Consider the following 19,002-nt stretch of genomic DNA (forward strand, 5'->3'; position numbering starts at 1 on the left):
CTAAGAATGATAAGCACAGGGAGACATAAAAGGAGAAGGTGGGATTTGGCGCGCATGCAAGTCCAAGCTTTATAGGGACATGCCGTCAACGGTAATTAACCCCACTCTGACATGGAGGATCAACATTAATAAAAAACAGGCACGGAGTAAGTTATTGAGGCTAGCAGGGGTTCTGAGACATTGGCGCTTCTCAGGCTTGGAACAATTTCTTTCTTTTTAGCCCCAAAGTTTCCCGGTATCTTTTGATCCACAAGGCAAATCTGCCAATTGAAGAATTCATGTCACTTTGATTGCAGGGTATATATCTTGGCAATGTCCTTGTTAGTCTAACCGTTGTGAAATCTTCCGAGGTTTAATAGGATTAACCACATGCTTGGCCAAGGCTCGGATTTGCACTTTGTTAGAATGCTTTACTGGGATTGGGATTTAATATGAAGATCACAGAACTTGAGACTCACATGTTTCTTTTAAGTGCTTCTAGCCATACTTGAATGGTTGAACCCGGCATTGCCCTATATATTAAAGAGTACTATAATTATGATAAGTGAGTCCACCCTCCAGGGCTTATCCTCGGCAACCTAATTATATCCTTGCCGGTCTAGATTCTTTGTTTTTTTCGTTACTAGTACGGAGTATTGTTTACAATAATGGGCATCCCTGTCTGAAACCGGTAAAACGTCTACAACAGGAATCGAATCCCTGCAAGAAGATGTCTACCCTCGGGCTACTAGAGTCTTAAAAGATACAAACCCGTCATTATCCCGAGACTCCTGAAGATCGCAATGGGGTTCTAGTCGTACAAAGGCAGGGGTCCGTGTACAATCCTTTGGTTCATTTATAAAACTCAAAAGGTCTTTCAAGCCTAGGTGGACACTGACTGCAAGAGACACTCATCATTTGCAATGGATCTCAACGGTCCTGCCCTCGCACCGCCACCTGGTGTTATTCCAAACCTGGACAACCCACCAAATAACAATGGACTCGCCATTGGGGTACTATCAGCATGCGCTGCTATTGCTACTATATGTCTTTTCATACGTGGTTATGCTCGCATATGGTTGTTGAAAAAACTGGAAATCGAAGAAGGTATGGGTCTATCATCTCATACCATTGATGTATCACTAACTTTGAGCCATCTCATAGGCTTAACCCTTTGCGCATATGTCAGTCGGTTATCGAATCAAGAACCCACTATTCGAATCTAACACCTATCCAGGGATGTTTCTGGGGGGCCATTTATGCCGAGATAGGTCTTATCGACACACCAGGTTATTTCGTTCACCAATGGAATGTTCGATTGAAGGATATGATCCTCGCCCAATATGTGAGTCCAAGACACAATCCCCTGTGAAGCTCTCTAACTGACCTTATTAAAGTACGTCTTCCTCTTCGGCGTCTTTTATTCAATTGTTCTACCGTTGCTTAAAGTGACGATTCTGATAGGATGTTGCCGAATGTTCGCCCCAAGAGGCCGCCGGTCTGAGGGCTATTTTTGGTGGGGGTGTGTGGTGGTTATCTTCGTTCAGGTTGCCGCTGGAATTAGCATCGTGGTCGCTCTGAATATGCAATGCATTCCTCACAGCGCAATCTGGGATATCACCATCCTGGCAACTAGCAAATGCTTTAACTTGTACAAGTTACAAGTAGCGTCTGCTAGTATTCAACTGATCTCTGATGTGGCCATTCTGCTCTTGCCTCAACAGGTTATTTGGAGTCTCAAGATGACCTGGCGAAAGCGACTGGGTGTCTCCTTTATCTTTGGCCTCGGTTTACTGTGAGTGATAATATACAGTGACAACCTGGATTATTGAGCTAATGTTGAGAAACTCATAGGGCATGTATCTCCGCTATCTTCCGACTCGAAACCACAATCGCGCATGGCAAGTCGGCAGATGCTGTTTGGACGCTACCTCCCCTGGCATTCTGGGCGACCGCTGAAATGACATGTGGCTTTTTTATCGTGGCCCTACCGTGCATTCCGAAGATCATGATGGAGACAGGAGCCGGGGCTAAGATAAAGAGCATTCTCGGCATGTCTTCTCTAGGGAATACATCTAAGCGGAATTGGTCAAGTGAAGGAACAGCCCAGTCATCAAGCAATCACAGCAGGTTGGCGGGAAGCACAGCTAATGCCTACTACAAGATGGACACTCTGAAGCCATCTGAATCCACCGAGTACCTGCAGAAGGAACAACAAAAGCATGTTTATTCGTGACTTAAAAAAGCAAACGCGTCACTGGAAAGATGTATCATTTCTAACGTTATTACCAATGTATTTTTTTATTTTTTTTTTTGTACGGCGAGAGCATTGAATGGCTAATTAGAAGCTCTTCAAAACCATTACCTTGATGATGAATGAATGTACGTAAATAGTTAGTAGATGGAGTTGTATTTTATTCTCACTAGCCATACAGCTGCTTTCTGAAATCATCTAACCACGTAGAGCTAGTACATAAATAGAGTCGTTCCGGAAAGGAGGTCCTAGCGGGGATAATTTAAGCAGGCCCCCTTATGATTTTCTTATTCGACTGTTACAGAAGTCGCAAGTCTCAACATTGAAGAAACAATGAGATTCCTTTGCCTCCATAGCAGGGGGACTTGCTCTAAGGTTCGACTTCTCAGTTAATTTCTGATGAGCATATTATCCAAGGGTGACTGACCAATGCGAATAGATTTTGGAAATGCAGACCGGTACGTGGCTTTCCAGAAATGTGGACTGACTGCAAGCCTGACCCTTAGTCTCAATTTAGCAAAGATCTGCGAGGTATTGGACGACCACGAGTTTGTATTTATTGATGGGCCGGTTGCAACAGAGCCAACTGAAGGAAAGTCCTTCCTTTCTAGGGAGTGGTGGTGAGACACCGGAGATAACCAGTTTGTGTCTAACAGACAACAGGTGCCACTGCTATCACAGACGAGTTTTACGGATATTTGCCAGATTCCATTACCGAAGCTAGTGAATGTCGGGATCTATTGGCAGGATTAGTGGATTACGTCCACAGCAATGGGCCCTTCGATGGAGTAATGGGATTCTCAGAGGGAGGCATTATGGCGGCTATGCTACTTGTGGAAGATGCCCGTCGTCCCTTTGCAGGATTCAAATGTGGGATATTTTTTAGCGCAGCTTTGCCCTTGGACCCAGATGTGGTCCGTACGGAAATTCTACGGTGTATCGACCCAGATACCGATGGAGTCGTGCTCCATATTCCTACCGCACTAATAGTTGAGGCAAACCTTGTTCGTTTGCGGGGTCAATCACCCCTGGCACCATTGTGGTGCCAGAAGGATGCGCAGGAGGCACTAGTTCAGATATGCGATGAGAAGTTACGCGAGGTGGTCCGACATGATTTAGGGCACCAAATTCCCGGGTCCAAATCGATGGAGGGATTTTTGGAGACAGTTCAAGCCATTGAAAGGACCATTGAGAGGGCTATTGATCTTTTTAGCTAGCACCCTATCTCGATAATACACCTTTATCCCGTGTTTCGGGATTACTCCATTCTCTGTACTTAATAGGAAGGTCATCGTCACATTGCATTCCCGCTTACCAACCTCAGCCATAAAGTTTTTGGCGTTTCTAACGTCTAGATCAAACTCACATGGAAAGTGGCCGAGCTGACGGTCCCTAAAAGATCCTTCTTGCGCCTCGAGATTTTCTGAAACGCCCGCTGGATTCTCCGAGCTTGGCATTAAATCCCCACACCACTAGCTCCATATGCACTGCAGTTAGAAACAGCTCATCCTTGTATTTCAGAGTGCATATAACATGGGTGTATATATATATATATATATATATTGGCAATAAATATAGATAAAGTATTAAGATATAAAAGTATCAATGAAATAAGTGGACTCAACCTATTCACGGCCCGGCCAAAGTTGCGGCCCGCTAAAAAGAATGGAGGTCTGTGCGTTAAAGCCTCCCCGTACTCCGTACCCGGGGAATCTATCCAAGTTTATCAGATATTCACGACTCCGTAGAGTCCGTACAGAGAGGGGTAGTCTCGGTGAAAAGTGTTAGACCCAGAAAGGAAACACACCTTGAATAGTGGAGATGACCATGGCTGTGCATGTTTGGGAGTACTTGTTTGCTCAATGCTGGCGAAACCGGGGTCATCTTTTTTTCAGAAGTACCCTGTACTTTTTTTTGAGCCTAACGAACCTGCAGGCATTATCAATCGACAAATACGGAAAAGATGAGCATCTCAAGTTCCTTCACAGTGAAAGATGACATTGCAATTGTTGGATACTCTTTCAGACTCCCGCAAGATGTGAATGATGACCAGTCGTTCTGGGAGGTTCTAGAGAACCGCCGGAATCTTAGAACAGATTGGCCGGAATCCCGAGGCAATCCAGCTTCATTCTTGAACAATACATTGATAAAAGTGTGTTCAGCGTCGGTTTATCAACGAGTTGTGATATCTGACCTTTGCTGTAGTTCCCTGCAAAAGGTGGACATTTTCTCAATGAAGACCTTGGCGCTTTTGATGCGCCCTTCTTCTCGGTCACGGCGCAAGAAGTAAGTACAACTCAAATGACGTAAACTGAATATTATACTGAGTGTATGATGAGGCGGCAGCGATGGATCCAATGCAGCGATGGACCTTGGAGGAGTCATATCGAGCTTTTGAGAAAGGTGAGTAGCAAACTTGAAAGCATCTTGAGCATAATGAAGCTGACAATTATTGTAGCTGGAATACCAGTAGAGAAGTTGAGGGGTTCTCGTACTGCAGTTTTCTCCGCTTCAATGCTGGAAGATAATGCCCGTCTGGTTGCCATGGACGCAGAGAATACAGAGCGGACAGCTGCTACAGGAAGCTCCGTTGCATGTGTCGTTCCCAATCGAGTAAGCTGGTATTTTGATCTGCGTGGACCCAGCATCCATGTCAATACAGCCTGCTCAGGCAGTTTATCGGCAGTCGACATGGCCTGTAAGTCATTGCGCAGCGGTGATGCCTCTTGTGTAAGTTTTGATGCACAGACAAACATTTTTCTTTTCTTTTACTCACCATGAAAAGGCTCTTGTCACTGGATGTAATCTGCTTCTGGATCCTTCCATTTTCCAAATGCTCGCTACCCAGAACTTCCTCTCTCCTGATAGCCTCTGCTATAGTTTTGATGAGCGTGCCAATGGATACGCCAGAGGAGAGGGGACATTGGCTCTTGTCCTTAAGCCCGTGTCTGCGGCAATTGAGGACGGCGACATGGTTCGGGCCGTTATCCGCTCAACGGGCTCAAATCAAGATGGTCACACTCCTGTGCTCACGCAGCCGAGCCCTCAATCACAGGAAGAATTGATTCGTCATGTCTACAAGCAGGCCGGACTCTCATTTGATGAGACGCGATATGTCGAAGCCCATGGTAAGTATAAAAAAAAACCACGTCCGCTCTTCACCATTCTAAGACGTTTCTATAGGAACGGGAACGCCCGTGGGTGATCCAATTGAAATGAGAGCTATTGGCAGGGTTTTCCGAAAAAGTCGAACTGCGGACGAGCCTCTTTATGTGTAGGTTCTACAATTAATCTAACAGTCGCACGCTAATAATTTTTAGTGGATCCGTGAAGGCAAATATCGGACATCTTGAAGGGGCTAGCGCACTTGCAAGCTTGGTCAAATCTATCTGTGAGGGCCATTTTCACGTGTCTCCAAGTCCTGATATGACTACTAACAACCACAGTGATTTTGGAAAAGGGAATAATTCCACCAAATGCTCTTTTTGAAAAGATCAATCCTGCCATTGATGTGGACTTTTTTAAAATCAAGGTACAAAAGCACTTACCCTTGTTTATAATCCCGCTAACTTTTCTACGATTCAGGTCCCAGTGCAAAGTATACCGTGGCCAAGTCAAGGCCTACGTCGAATTTCTGTCAATTCCTTTGGATTCGGTGGTTCTAACACCCATGTCGTTCTTGATGACGCTCGTCATTACATGGAGCAGCGTGGCCTAGCTGGTAACCACTGCACGGCCCTTTTCCCTGGCACTATCACAGGGGTTGCAAGCATCCCCAATACCGGAACACAATCTGGTTATGAAAATGGGAATCATGGCGATTATAGACTTACCAACGGAACGAATTCTCTCAACGGAACTACATACACAAATGGGTCCGCGCATATGAATGGAGACGGGGCAGTGTCACTAACAAATGGCCATGATAAGATTCCGAAGGTCGCCACACGACAGCCTAAGCTACTTGTTTGGTCCGCCGCCGATCAGAAAGCGGTGGAAAGAATGCTTGAGAGCTACGAGGTCTCCAGTACAGATCTGGGTCTCGAAGACCCGTCCAAGCTCGATCAGCTAGCATACACCCTTGCTTCACGGAGAAGTCGGATGTTATGGAGAGCTTTCGCCGTCTTCCCAAATCCAAATGATAGCCAAGGAGGAAAGTCCCTTTCGCCGGTTAAGCCAGTTCGAAGTTCGACCGACGCTGGGCTCGCTTTTGTGTTCACTGGACAGGGCGCGCAATATGTGGGAATGGGATTGGAGCTGCTTGTCTACCCGATATTTGCTCAGACACTAAGGCAAATTAATGAGATTTACCACAGCCTAGGATGTGAATGGTCACTTTTTGGTAAGTAGGCGGCGTCCGGTTCGACCAGAATACGAACGGTGACTTACAACATCATTAGATGAGCTCCGCCATGGAATGAACATCGATAAACCAGAATATAGCCAGCCCATCAGCACTGCTATTCAGATTGCTCTTGTAGAGCTACTTGAGAGCTTTGGTGTTGTGCCAAAGGCAGTTGTGGGCCACTCGTCCGGCGAGATTGCTGCCGCGTATGTATCATCAAGAATGGTTTTAGAAATGAATTGCTAACCGGATAAAATCTTACCAGATATACGATTGGGGCTCTTTCTCTGCTTTCAGCGTGCAAGGTCGCGTTTTTCCGAGGAAAGCTTACTAGCAGCGGTGCCATTACCCCAGGGGGTATGCTGTCGATAAATGTGGCTAAAGCTGAAATGCCGCAATATCTCATGCGTGCTGGGGAAGAAGTGGCAAGCCGATTGACCGTGGCTTGTATTAACAGTCCCTTCAATTGCACCCTCTCAGGCCCCGAAGAGGACATCAACGCGGTGAAAGTCCAAGCAGATCAGGATGGCCTATTTGCACAGAAACTCAAGACAGGGGTCGCGTATCACTCGGTCGCAATGAACGCAATTGCGGATGAGTATTTGATGCTGATTGGGACCATCGAAGGTGCAGATCGACAAACGAGCAAAGTTAGGGCCCGGATCCCAATGGTTTCGTCAGTGTCTGGAAAGGCCATCCGCCAGGCCAATTTGACCGATGCACAATATTGGGTGAACAATCTTATTTCTCCGGTTCAATTTTCCGACGCCATCCAACTACTTACGCAGCATTCGTCGACGCTTAAAATTGGCATGGGGAGTATAACAGATCTTGTTGAAATCGGTCCTCATGCAGCGCTCAAGAGGCCTATCAATGACACGGTCCAACAGGTCGGCAATCGGAAAAATGAGATTCGATATCTGCATGTCCTCCATAGGTCTCATCGCGCGATCCAGACCACTCTCGAACTTGCTGGTCAGCTATTTTGCCTTGGTCACACAATCTCCTTGCCGGCAGTAAATATGCAATCGGCCAACGCGCGCCCACAGTTCCTTGTGGATTGTCCTGTATACCCCTTTGATAGGTCACGGCTTTACTGGACCGAGTCACGCATCAGTCGAGATTTCAGGTTGAGAGGCGTTGTCTCCGGAGATACACTAGGGGTCCGAGTATCCGATTGGAATCCCTTGGAGCCCCGGTGGAGAAATTTCTTGAGCACCGAGTCTACCCCATGGACCGGAGACCACAAGGTAGGCCCTTCATAACAAGCTATAAGTCCTGACAAATAGATGTGCTAATTTGACCCAGATGACAGACACTGTGCTCTACCCGGCCGCGGGTATGCTGATCATGGCTATTGAAGCAGTTCAACAAATGGTGCCTAGTGACCGAACAGTTCGGGGATATCTCGTGAAACAGGCTGAATTCATGAGCCCTATCGTTGTACCACAGACTTGGGAAGAGCGCACTGAGACTCAAGTCCGTTTGCGACCGATAAAGGGCTCGCAAAATGATAGCACTTCGTTGTTTGATGTAGCAGTTTTCTCCTACTCACGAAACTTGTGGACGGAGTGCTGCAATGCAACCATCGTGGCCGAATATAGCGAGTCTTCTCTTATCACTACCGTCGATGAAGGCCTTCAGGCCATGCACAAATCCGCAATTTCAGCTTGCAGTCGTCCGCTTGATTCCAAGGCCCTGTACACAGATGCGGCTGAACATGGCCTTCAATACGGAGAAATGTTTCAACTGCTACAGGGTGTTTGCTGGGATGGCAAAAGTTCTGCTTTAGCACATGTCGACCTGACAAAGAAAAGATTTGAAACGGAAAGCATGGTGCATCCAGCCGTCTTAGATCAAGCGTTCCAGGTCCTGCGAGTGGCTTCCGGACAACAACGAGCCGCCAATGTTCCTGTTCGCCTTGTGGACGCATGGTTCGCACCCTCTGGGTGGCAACTTCCACATAATAGCTCGATTCAGTGGTTTGCGACATCGCACACCACTGCCCGTGGCGATCATGTCGCCGTTGATGGAGAACAAGGCAGTATCTATGCCTTCGCCGAGAACGGGACAACTTTATGTCGCATTCAGCAGGCTAACATGACGACTGTATCAAAGAACTTCGAAGAAACGGATAAAAAGTTGCTATACAGTATCGACTGGAAGCCGCAGTTGAGCCTACTCAACTCCAAACAACTCTCCCAATTGTACCCTGCGAATACCAAGGCTGACGAAACTGACATGTTGGTCAATTATCCCAAGCTATGTTCACTGTTGGACACAGTGGCAGCGCAGACTGTGAGAGCCTTGGATCGTGCTCAGGTTCCGGAAAATCTACGTCGTCACCTTGAATGGCTTGACTTCCACGTTGGAAGGTTGCCGTTGTCCGAGCAAGAAGACGCCTACCGGATGAGTAAAATGGAGATTGAGGCCCGCATGGACGAGATCGAAAGAGTTCTTCCGACCTGGAAGCTGTACACTGTATGCGCCCAAAAGCTACCAGAGATACTCAGCGGAAAGATAGACCCTCTCGAAGTGATCTTCAAGCACGATCTGGCGGATACCTTCTATGCTGGACTTTTTGAAAACATGTGTGCCGATGGACGACTTGCTGGTATTTTGGAGTTGATTGCACATGAAAACCCAGCAATGCGAGTTCTCGAGGTTGGTGCTGGTACCGGAGGTATGACAGCTCAAGTCCTCGCAGCCTTGGAAGAGCGTGAGAGTCGAATCGGAGCTCCCAGCTTTGCTGAATATAACTATACCGATATCTCGCCGATGTTTTTGGAACGTGCGAAAGGCCGCTGGCCCCGATTCCAGGCTGAGAGTCGATTGAATTTCCAAACACTGGATATTGATCACGGAATTGAGAATCAAGGCTTCCAACCAGCTTCCTATGACTTGATTATCGCGGCCAGTGTCCTTCACGCGACACCAACCCTCGAGAGTACAATCCAAAATGTACGCAAGTTGCTGAAGCCTGGTGGTCGCCTTATATTGCTTGAGGCAATTAAACCAGAGGATGTTGCCACCAACTTCATGGCTGGCTTGGTCCCTGGGTGGTGGGTTGCTCGCGACAAATGGCGGCCTCATTCACCCGCTGTATCTGAAGCCGTATGGGACCGTTGTCTAAGCGAGAACGGCTTCTCTGGGAATGACATGGTCATTCGAGACTACAATAGCGAGGACTGCCATGTTGTGAGTATCATTCTCAGCACAGCCATGGAGGAAGTAGAAGAGCCTGTTGTGTCCCGGGTAGATGCCAGCAACCTTGTTCTGGTGGTCGATGAGCATCAGTCCAGCAGACAATTACATCTGGCCGAATCGATTCACAACTCTATAGATCATCAAGGGGAGTTCCAACCCCGAATTTGTTCATTCTCTGCGGAGGACCTCCAACAATCCCTCGCAAATTCCGAAAACGATATTGTTGTCTGTCTAGCTGAAGTGGGCCGGCCCTTGCTCGCCAATTTGTCTGAGGAGAGTTTCAAAGCCCTGCGGGAGTTGCTTCGCAACACGCCCAGGCTCTTGTGGGTGACATCTTCAGGCGCCAGCGCGGCTGACAGCCCCGAATATAGCGTGATCCAAGGCTTCCTGCGCTCTATTCGTGCCGAACAACCCTCTAGTCACCTTATTAGCCTCAATATCGAAGGTGACACCGATGGTATTGCTTGTGCAAACGCTATTGTCAACGTTGTTGAAAAGTCTTTTGGCTCTCCATCATCCCAGGAGCTAGAGTATGTCTTTAAGGACGGGATCTTCATGACCGCCCGGGTCATCGAAGATGTAGCAGGTAACAAAACAATACAGCCCCTTCTTTTACCGCAGCTGGCACATGAGCCCTGGGCCAAAACAGGGGCCTTGAAGCTTTCAATGGACACTGAGGTACCTCAAAAATCAACAATATTTGTCCAGGACCCCGTCCACAAAACTTCTCTTGGTCCTCACGATGTTGAGATCCACGCAGATACTTGGAGTTTCATGGAAGGGGACATTCGCAGAGCTATCGATCGAACAAAAGATGACCTATTCGGAGGGAACTGTGGTGGCGTGGTCACTCGAGTTGGCAGTGAATGTAACAATTCCTTCCAGATAGGCGATCGCGTTTGCATTTCAGATCTCGATTGCATGCGCAAGTATCCTCGCTCCCACGAGACCAACATTGTCAAAATTTCCGAAAAGCTATCCATCGAAGCAGCCACGTCGGTTTTCCACCCGGCCATTCTTGCCTACCATGCTTTGATCGACATAGCACGCCTTGGCGAGCGAGACACAATCCTCATTCATTCAGCTGCAAGCAGCGTGGGCCAGATTGCAGTCCAGATAGCGCAGAAGCAAAAGGCTCATGTCTATGCGAGCACGACATCATCGGAAGAAAAGAGTTTCCTCGTGGAGGCTCTGGGTATACCAGTCGAGGACATTTTTGATAGCCAGGATGTGACATTTGGAGCAGATGTTGTACGTGCTACTGAGGGAGAAGGTGTCGATGTCGTCTTGAATTGTTTGGTGGGAGAGGATTCGCTGCGAGGATATTCCCAGTGTCTTGCACTCGGTGGCAGATTCATCGAGATCAGTCGTGCAGATATGGAGGCCAAGCTCAACCTTCCACGCGAGTTCTCTACCAGGAATATCGCTTTTTCGATCGTTGATCCCACGCGACTCCGTCCGAAACCGTTATCTCGTCTATTGAGGACAGTCATGGCATTGATCGGAAATGGCGAAATACAGATTCTACGACCACCGCCAGTGTTCAATGTGTCGCAGCTTGAACAGATCCACAAGAAAATTCAAGACAATGAACCAATGGGCCAGATCGTGGTCACCGCAAGCCCCGATGATGTTGTACCGGTGAGTAGTCGCTTGTGAAAGTCTCCGGGTGTTATGTATTCAGCTAACGGACTTCCTTCTCTAGCAATTTGTCAAAGAGCACCCAACGTGGGAATTTGACAACTCCGCATCGTATCTGGTAGCCGGAGGGTTTGGTGGCATCGGACGGGCCATTTTACAGTGGATGGTGGACAGAGGAGCCAAGCATTTGATTGTGCCATCGCGATCAGGGGCAGTTTCCAAAGCTGCAGCTCAGGTAGTTGCCCAGTTGACTGCTCAAGGAGTAACTATTGTTGCTCCTGAATGTGATGTTTCCTCTGAGACAAGTCTATCACACGTCCTAGGTAAATGTGCGCGAACTATGCCACCCATCAAGGGTTGCATCAACGCAGCCATGGTTTTGCAAGACAGCATCTTCCAGGAAAACATGACATTCGCCAAATGGGACTTGACCATGCGATCGAAAGTACAGACGTCATGGAACCTGCATCGCTTATTACCTGAAAAACTTGATTTCTTCATCCTCCTTTCATCTCTTGCCGGTGTGGTTGGTCAAATGGCCAGTGCGAACTATGCTGGAGGTTGCACGTTCCAAGATGCATTGGCGCGGCATCGAGTGTCCCGAGGTCAATCAGCGATTTCGATTGATATTGGCTGGATGCGCAATATTGGCATTATTGCAGAAACGGGCGCCTATCAACGCCAACGGCTAGCTGCAGACGATATGCGGCCAATCGATGGGGCCGAGCTCCTTGCATTGCTGGATATATGTTGCCACCCGGATGCCCCACAACGATCACCGTCTGAAAGTCAGATACTCTTTGGTCTTCGGACTCCGGCTGATCATCTGGCACAAGGTCGCGTTCCACCTGTTCTGCTCGACCGGCCGTTGCTGGCAGCATTTTCTTACATTGCGGGCTTGGGTGTCTCTCCTAACCAGGATTCTGTCAAGCAGAGAGATATCAACCCTGCTACTCTGTTCCGGCAATCATCTGATTCGACTGAACGTATTCAGATTGTTCACCGCGCGTTGGCAGACAAGTTGGCAGGTGCCATGTCGATCTCGTCTGAGGATGTTGAGCCGAGCAAGCCCCTATCCACCTATGGGGTTGATTCCCTGATGGCGGTGGAGCTGCGGAACTGGGTTGGTAAAACATTTGGCGCCACCGTAGCCGTGTTTGATATCATGGGCGGCGTGTCTATTGCGAGTATTGCCGATTTGGTGGTTGCAAAGAGCACAGTGGAATGCAATTGAAGAGGTGAGTAAACAATATAGAAGTGCATCCCAGTTTTGTTAGATTTGTTCTTAGAAAAGATGAAAGAGAGATATATATTTCCCGACAAACAGTATCCTATACTCCGTATATCTAGTCACATTTATACCGTTAATATCCTACCAACATCACAAACCATTAGGACTCGAGATACGGTTATTCTTGTTTTATCATATAAATTGGCCATCATGATGCACAACCACAACATAGCCTGCTGCTTAGAACGTCTAGGTGATCTAACGGGAAGCAAACTGGCGAATTTGGCAACTCCTCAAGTCGGCCTGTTCAAGTGCAGAAGAATACAAATATAAATCATTTTTCTCTCAATATGTCCTTCTTTCCCGGTCAAGAATATCTCAGCAATATCGATAAATTATTATTGACGCTTACCTCCCATTCTAAAACTGTTTGATTATAGAGTCATAATATGGAAGTATTTCCATCAACCAGCCAAGTGGCCGAGCAGTAACTCAGCCATCACATCTTCCTTGGTCTAGTGGTGATGATTTCCGCTTGTCATTAAAACCGATAAGCGCGGGAGACCGGGGTTCGATTCCCCGAGGGAGAGATTTCTTTTTGCGCTTTAACCATTTTGATACATATTTTCTTGCTATATTTTTGGCGTATCACTTTTGTGTAACTTTAATTTCGCTGGAACTGTTCAAACTGATCTGATATACGCATGGTTGCTGGAGGGAACAAGCCTCTAAACGCGACATAAATTTCTTGAAGTGGGGCCTTGCCCTAAAAACTCCGTCCGACCCATATATCAAAACTGGATCATCTTTTCAACAAGGCCGGCTGGCCCAATGGCAAGGCGCTTGACTACGAATCAAGAGATTGCAGGTTCGATCCCTGCGTCGGTCAATACTTTTTGTTTCGCTTTCTTTTTGCTTGTGGTTCACTGGTAACAAGTGAGGTAGGTGGGTGGTGTGGTTGAGTGGCGATTGGACTAGTTTTTGGGGTTGCTGACCAGCAAGAACGGAATTTGAACCGTGCTTTATTATAATTATGTTCTGATATGTGGAGTGCAGGCGTAGGATTAATATCATCTAGAATAATGGCTGTAGACAAGAAGCAAGGACCTTGGTGCACTGCGCTAGGGTGAAGGATGGGCTTTTTTCCATAGTAGCTTTATCAAGAAACAGTGCCTTCGATTTGGGAGAGTCAACCTCTTGCATAATTTGCCAATGCATACGGAGTAGAACTCAAACCCATAGCTGGAAGCCGAACAGTAAGTTCCTTCTCTCGACGACCTGGTGAACGAGTCTCTGCAAAACCCGTATTGGTGAATCCCAGACATGGGTTTCATCGCACTTTTTACGACAGACTCTGGAGAGTGATGTATTGCTTGCGGATCTTGCTATAGTGTATAAGATTACTTGCACGTTTGACAGCCTGAGTGAACCTTCGGATTAGTTGTCCTAGTTCTCGTAGTTGCTTCTGCACTCGCCTTGGAGTTCTCAGAAGGCCCGAATGTACACACAATATACCCGTGAAATATCTAGTTATAGGGTAGCGGTGACGCCCAATGTCTTAGTTACCCATGACATATTCACAGACAGCCTAGGAGACTGGGTGTCCGACTGCTATTTATGTCAGTGGTAATGGTGGAGGCTTCAGGCGGAACTCCCCGGCTCGAACTGCATAACTATCAAGTAAAGCATATATCTACCTATAGATGGCCTCAAAATACCATGGATGATTCAGCTGTATTGAATTGGTGCCGGCAATGGTATTCATGGCTTGATAAATGGGATCGCATAGTTTACAAGGAATCTATCATGTAAAACTAATATAACAACGTGACTGCAAAACAAAGTAGCAAGAAAAGGATTCATATGAAATGTACACAGCTAAAAAGGTATCAAACTATGATATCAAGTCGTCACTACTTCATCAGCAGACTAACAGCCCAGGGAACACTAAGGCCCCGCAGGTCACCATAATGTTGTCCAACACCCAGGAATACAATGGGAATTCCCGTGGCATGGACCATGCTGACCAGTGTTCCCACCATATCACCGACAGTGTCACATTTACTGATAATGAAACCGTCTAGGTTCCTACCGGTGCCAAATGCCTGGTTGAAGTTGCGGGCCTGCATGACACTGTCCGTGCCGACTAGAGCCTCACCAACCATGAAAATCTTGTCTGGGTTAGCAAACTTGGCGAACTTCTCAAGCGAGGACATCAGTCGCTGGTCGTTATGCCGACGGCCGGCAGTGTCGATCAGGACAACATCAAACTTATTGGCCGCTGCATATTCAACTGCATCCTTGGCAACGTTGGCAGCGTCCTTGCCGTAGCCCTTCTGGTAGATCTCCACGTCGCCTGCATTCTCGCGGACGCTCAGTTCCTTCAAACGGTCAGCGTGCACGCGGAGCTGCTCCACGGCACCGGAACGGAAAGTATCGCATGCTGCAATAAGAACACGGTACTTATTTTGGAGTAAGAAGTAGCAGATCTTGCTCAGGTTGGTCGACTTTCCAACACCGTTGACACCAACGATAGACATGACGTATGGGCGAGGCGCTTGCTGCTTAGTGGTGGGAGCGACAACGGCGTTGATCTCGCGTAGCAAATCCAAAGAAGAAGTCGGTGTTAGGATCTTCCGCAGCGAGGATTCCATTGCCACATGCAGGGCGGCATCAGTACTCTGGAAGTTGCCAGTCTTTTTGCCAATCATCTCACGCTTAACTCCCTCGCAGAGTCGGACAGCAGCTTCACGGGCGACGTTCTTCTTTAGAAGGTGTTCTTCCATCGCCTTGAGGGGCTTCTCGAGATCAGATTCTGTCAGAACCTTTCCGCCAACAATGTTACGGAAGAAGCCACCAATTGCGTTGAATCCGGAGCCAACGACACCGGACGAAGCAGTGCCCTTGGACTTTTCCGCGTCAGCTTGGTCCAAGATGGATTGAACTTCCTCGCCCAACTCCTTCAGCACGAATTGGCCCTTGCCAGTTCGGCGACCCCAATCCTCCTCCGAGACAGCCTCCACCGCTGGAGCAGCAGATTCCCCTTCCTCTGCAGGGGCAGAATAGTCGAGGATCTCTCCGTCATCCTCATCTGCCATCCCACTGGCATCCCACCTGCGCATTTTCTTCACGGGTGTCTTGGCAGGCTTTCCCTTCCGAGCTTCATCACCGGACGATGCGTTAGCGCTCGAATTGGCAGCCTTGCGAGCACGACGGGAACCACGACCTCCAGGTCCGGCTTTCGCTGTAAGAAGATGACCCTGGGGGGTCGAAGATCTAGAAATTTCTGGTGTAGCTGGTGGCGTACTCTCATCAGAGGTTGCCCCGGCTAGCGCAGCTCTAGGCTGCGCTTTGGGATGGTCAATATGCGCTTGGAACCGGGGGTGTGGTCATTCCATACCTTTCACCAGGCCAGGCACTGGTGGCGGTGGTGGGCCGCCATTGTCCGACGAAACAAGCGGGTCTTTCTTTTCGCCCGTCTCTGACACATGTTCCTCTACAAAGCCACCGGTATTGTCTTCAAGCTCCCGAACTTGCTGTTCAAAGTATTGATCGAACCGGTAGGTCTGGATTCTCGCGCGGTCTCCTTTCACCTGGTCCTTGTAGAGATCGATGAAGATTGTTGAAATGTTCTCAAGAAGTTTGTCAATCCATCCAAGGTGGAGTAGCGATTGGTAGACGGCCTGCATAGACTCAAGAGTTAGTCGAAACAGTGAGGCGCATGCACATGCGACAGACATACCACGAAGATCAAATCGAATTCCTTGACCCTCTTCCATTTCAGTGTGTATTTCTCCTTCTTGTATGCCGGTGAGACTCCACCAGCTGTCGTATTCTGCGGCACGACCTTCTCCTCGATAAAGACATCGTTGATCAGGCTGTTGATGACATGTGCGCCCACTGGAGCGTATGCCTTAGACCAGAGCACCACGCCCGAAGTCGTCAAAATTTCAAAAGCCTCTAACATTCTGAGTATCTCCAGCAATTGATCGTCGAATGTAAGAAGCAGATAATTAGTGTGGGAGGAGGAAAAAGGCCGGTGTGACTTGTTGGTGGCGGTACGGGGCGAAGTTGGGGAGCTCGGAAGCGGATTGGATCTTCAGCCACGTATAAACACTTTCCTCCGCTATCAACCTCGCTTCTTCCCTAAACCACCGTCAGGCGATCCCGACGACGTTCGCCCCCGAAATTTCACGTTCCATATCCTTCTATCTTCCTTTCTCTATTTAGGTGCATCATGTATCGGGGCTCTTTCGCTCCGCCGCCCGCGCAATCGCCGCCCCTTCACCACCCCGTCCCGCAACATGTCTCGACCGTCCCTATGATGCGCTCACCTCCACCGCCAGCTCCCCAGCAACCACCAAGCGCTGGATATGGTGGTAACCCATACCAACCGTCGCCCGTTCAGGGTGGTAGTGGAAGCTATGCCCCTGGAGCTCCTGGATTCGGTGGGTTCATGAACGAACCCACAGCGCAGATGGGGTTCCAGGTCGGCAAAAGTGCAATGGCGGCTGGGCAGGAATATATGGAAAGCAACGTATGCACTATTGACGGATCTATATTTTCACTAATAGCTAACCTAAAACTGATCTTCAGTTCAATCGATACGTCTCTATACCCGCTCTCAAGCACTACTTTAACGTCTCCAACTCCTACGTTCTGAAGAAGCTGGTCCTTGTCCTCTTCCCCTGGCGACACAAACCATGGTCTCGACAGCAAGCTCGAATGGCCCCGACCCCTGGAGCAAGTGGTCAAATCTTGCAGCAACAATATTCGTCCATGTTCCTGCCTCCCCGCGATGACCTGAACTCGCCGGACATGTATATTCCCGTCATGGCCCTGGTCACATATATTCTGCTGTCGGTGTTATTGGCTGGATTCCGGGGCGATTTCCACCCAGAGCTTCTCGGCTCGATCACCACCACCGCCATTGCAGTGATCGCCTTCGAGATCCTATGCTTGAAGCTGGCGACGTACATTTTGAACATCAACAATGACTCGCAACTGCTAGATTTAGTGGCGTACTCGGGCTACAAGTTCGTTGGAATCATTGTCACTATGGTGGCCTCTGAGATCTTCAACCCCGGACAAGGGACTAGGGGCTGGGTTGGCTGGACGGTGTTTGCGTACACATTTTTGGCCAATGCGTTCTTCCTGGTGAGTGACGGCTTCTATTCAGCTTTTTAATGCGTTTCGCAGTTGCTAATTTCTAACCTCTAGCTTCGCTCGTTGAAATATGTGTTGCTTCCTGATTCGACCGATTCCGCCATGCATGCCGGTTCAATGCAGGCTGTGGCTCGATCCCAGCGCAACCGACGCGGTCAGTTCTTGTTCGTATACTCCTACGCGGTTCAGTTCATTTTCATGTGGGTTCTCAGCCGCGAGGGACCATCCTCTGCCGCATCCACCGGATCTGCGTCGTCATAATCAGGTATGCAAAAGGGGCAAGGCAGGATTTGCTCTGTGCTATTTGGGAGAGATAGACTAGGTTGGTAGGAAGGCATAGCATGAAGGACAAGTGGCTTGCTCTGGGTCTTTGAGCATTGCACGGCCGAGGTAACGATATAGCACGACTTATTGTAATCAAAAACGTATTTGCATTTACACCGAGTGTTTGTAGGACAGATGTACAACGTATGTGGGTCAGGGTGAGTTCTGGGAGATATAAAGCTACCAAGTCTAAGCTACTCAAGGATAAAGTTGTATGTTTAAGATAAATTGCATTTCAATGACTATATAAGAAAGCGAGCTGCCAGACTGACACAGGAAATCCTATATTCTTTTCGAAGGTTAGCGACAAGTCATAACCAACATAACAAGCAATCATGTGCAAGGTGATAAGGTTCTCAGAGATCTTGGTAGTTAGGTAATTTCATAGCGAGAAGCTCAATTACTATCTAGGCGTGATAAAAGTTTCTAATCATCGGACCTGGGGGTATTGCAGAAGATTGTGTGGATGTGTGAACATACTCTGTGAAAGACCGAGAGCGATATTGCCGAGAAGTCCGGTGCTTGAGTATCAAGTTGTCCTATAATCTTGGAACGGTCAGCGCAATGTCTCTCAAAAGCATTGACAGTATATAACATGAGAGTTATAATCCATATCAGAATATGTAAGAAATTGAATATCATCCGACAGCGCTGTATAGAGAACCCCGGCGAGGGCCTCACAGACACTGGGTCAATCGCAAATTACCGCATCATATGAGGAATGAGGGGAATATGAGGGAAAAAAAGGGGATATATGAGCATACCTTAGTAAATGCTACATATGAGCAATTGTCGAAACTGGAGCAAATGCAGACTCATCATTAAAGTCTTAAGCTTGTAAAGCTGAGAAGCTTG

General features: G+C 48.1%; 4 protein-coding genes across 4 annotated transcripts; 3 read left to right on the forward strand and 1 right to left on the reverse strand.

The window, feature by feature from the left end:
* Positions 1 to 902: 902 nt before the first annotated feature.
* Positions 903 to 3,450, forward strand: PGRI_069200 (Serine hydrolase FSH; the record flags this gene model as incomplete). Its single annotated transcript, XM_040794634.1, has 6 exons — positions 903 to 992; positions 1,217 to 1,324; positions 1,377 to 1,774; positions 1,834 to 2,203; positions 2,673 to 2,691; positions 2,897 to 3,450. The coding sequence occupies 6 exons, from the start codon at positions 903 to 905 to the stop codon at positions 3,448 to 3,450; spliced, it is 1,539 nt and encodes a 512-aa protein (XP_040648965.1).
* A 746-nt stretch (positions 3,451 to 4,196) lies between these two features.
* Positions 4,197 to 12,660, forward strand: PGRI_069210 (Acyl transferase/acyl hydrolase/lysophospholipase; the record flags this gene model as incomplete). Its single annotated transcript, XM_040794635.1, has 13 exons — positions 4,197 to 4,385; positions 4,439 to 4,519; positions 4,573 to 4,636; positions 4,692 to 4,963; positions 5,019 to 5,361; positions 5,417 to 5,507; positions 5,554 to 5,624; positions 5,680 to 5,765; positions 5,819 to 6,575; positions 6,634 to 6,784; positions 6,844 to 7,828; positions 7,887 to 11,426; positions 11,491 to 12,660. The coding sequence occupies 13 exons, from the start codon at positions 4,197 to 4,199 to the stop codon at positions 12,658 to 12,660; spliced, it is 7,800 nt and encodes a 2,599-aa protein (XP_040648966.1).
* A 1,910-nt stretch (positions 12,661 to 14,570) lies between these two features.
* Positions 14,571 to 16,624, reverse strand: PGRI_069220 (signal recognition particle receptor subunit alpha; the record flags this gene model as incomplete). Its single annotated transcript, XM_040794636.1, has 3 exons — positions 14,571 to 16,006; positions 16,058 to 16,340; positions 16,400 to 16,624. 3 exons carry the CDS (start codon positions 16,622 to 16,624, stop codon positions 14,571 to 14,573), a joined length of 1,944 nt encoding a protein of 647 aa, XP_040648967.1.
* Positions 16,625 to 16,894: 270 nt separating this feature from the next.
* Positions 16,895 to 18,084, forward strand: PGRI_069230 (protein transporter YIF1; the record flags this gene model as incomplete). The annotated part of the gene is made up of 3 exons (XM_040794637.1): positions 16,895 to 17,194; positions 17,254 to 17,814; positions 17,878 to 18,084. The coding sequence occupies 3 exons, from the start codon at positions 16,895 to 16,897 to the stop codon at positions 18,082 to 18,084; spliced, it is 1,068 nt and encodes a 355-aa protein (XP_040648968.1).
* Between the last annotated feature and the right edge of the window lie 918 nt (positions 18,085 to 19,002).

Source organism: Penicillium griseofulvum (assembly GCF_001561935.1).
Source record: "Penicillium griseofulvum strain PG3 chromosome Unknown contig_92, whole genome shotgun sequence".
Lineage (NCBI taxonomy): Eukaryota > Fungi > Ascomycota > Eurotiomycetes > Eurotiales > Aspergillaceae > Penicillium > Penicillium griseofulvum.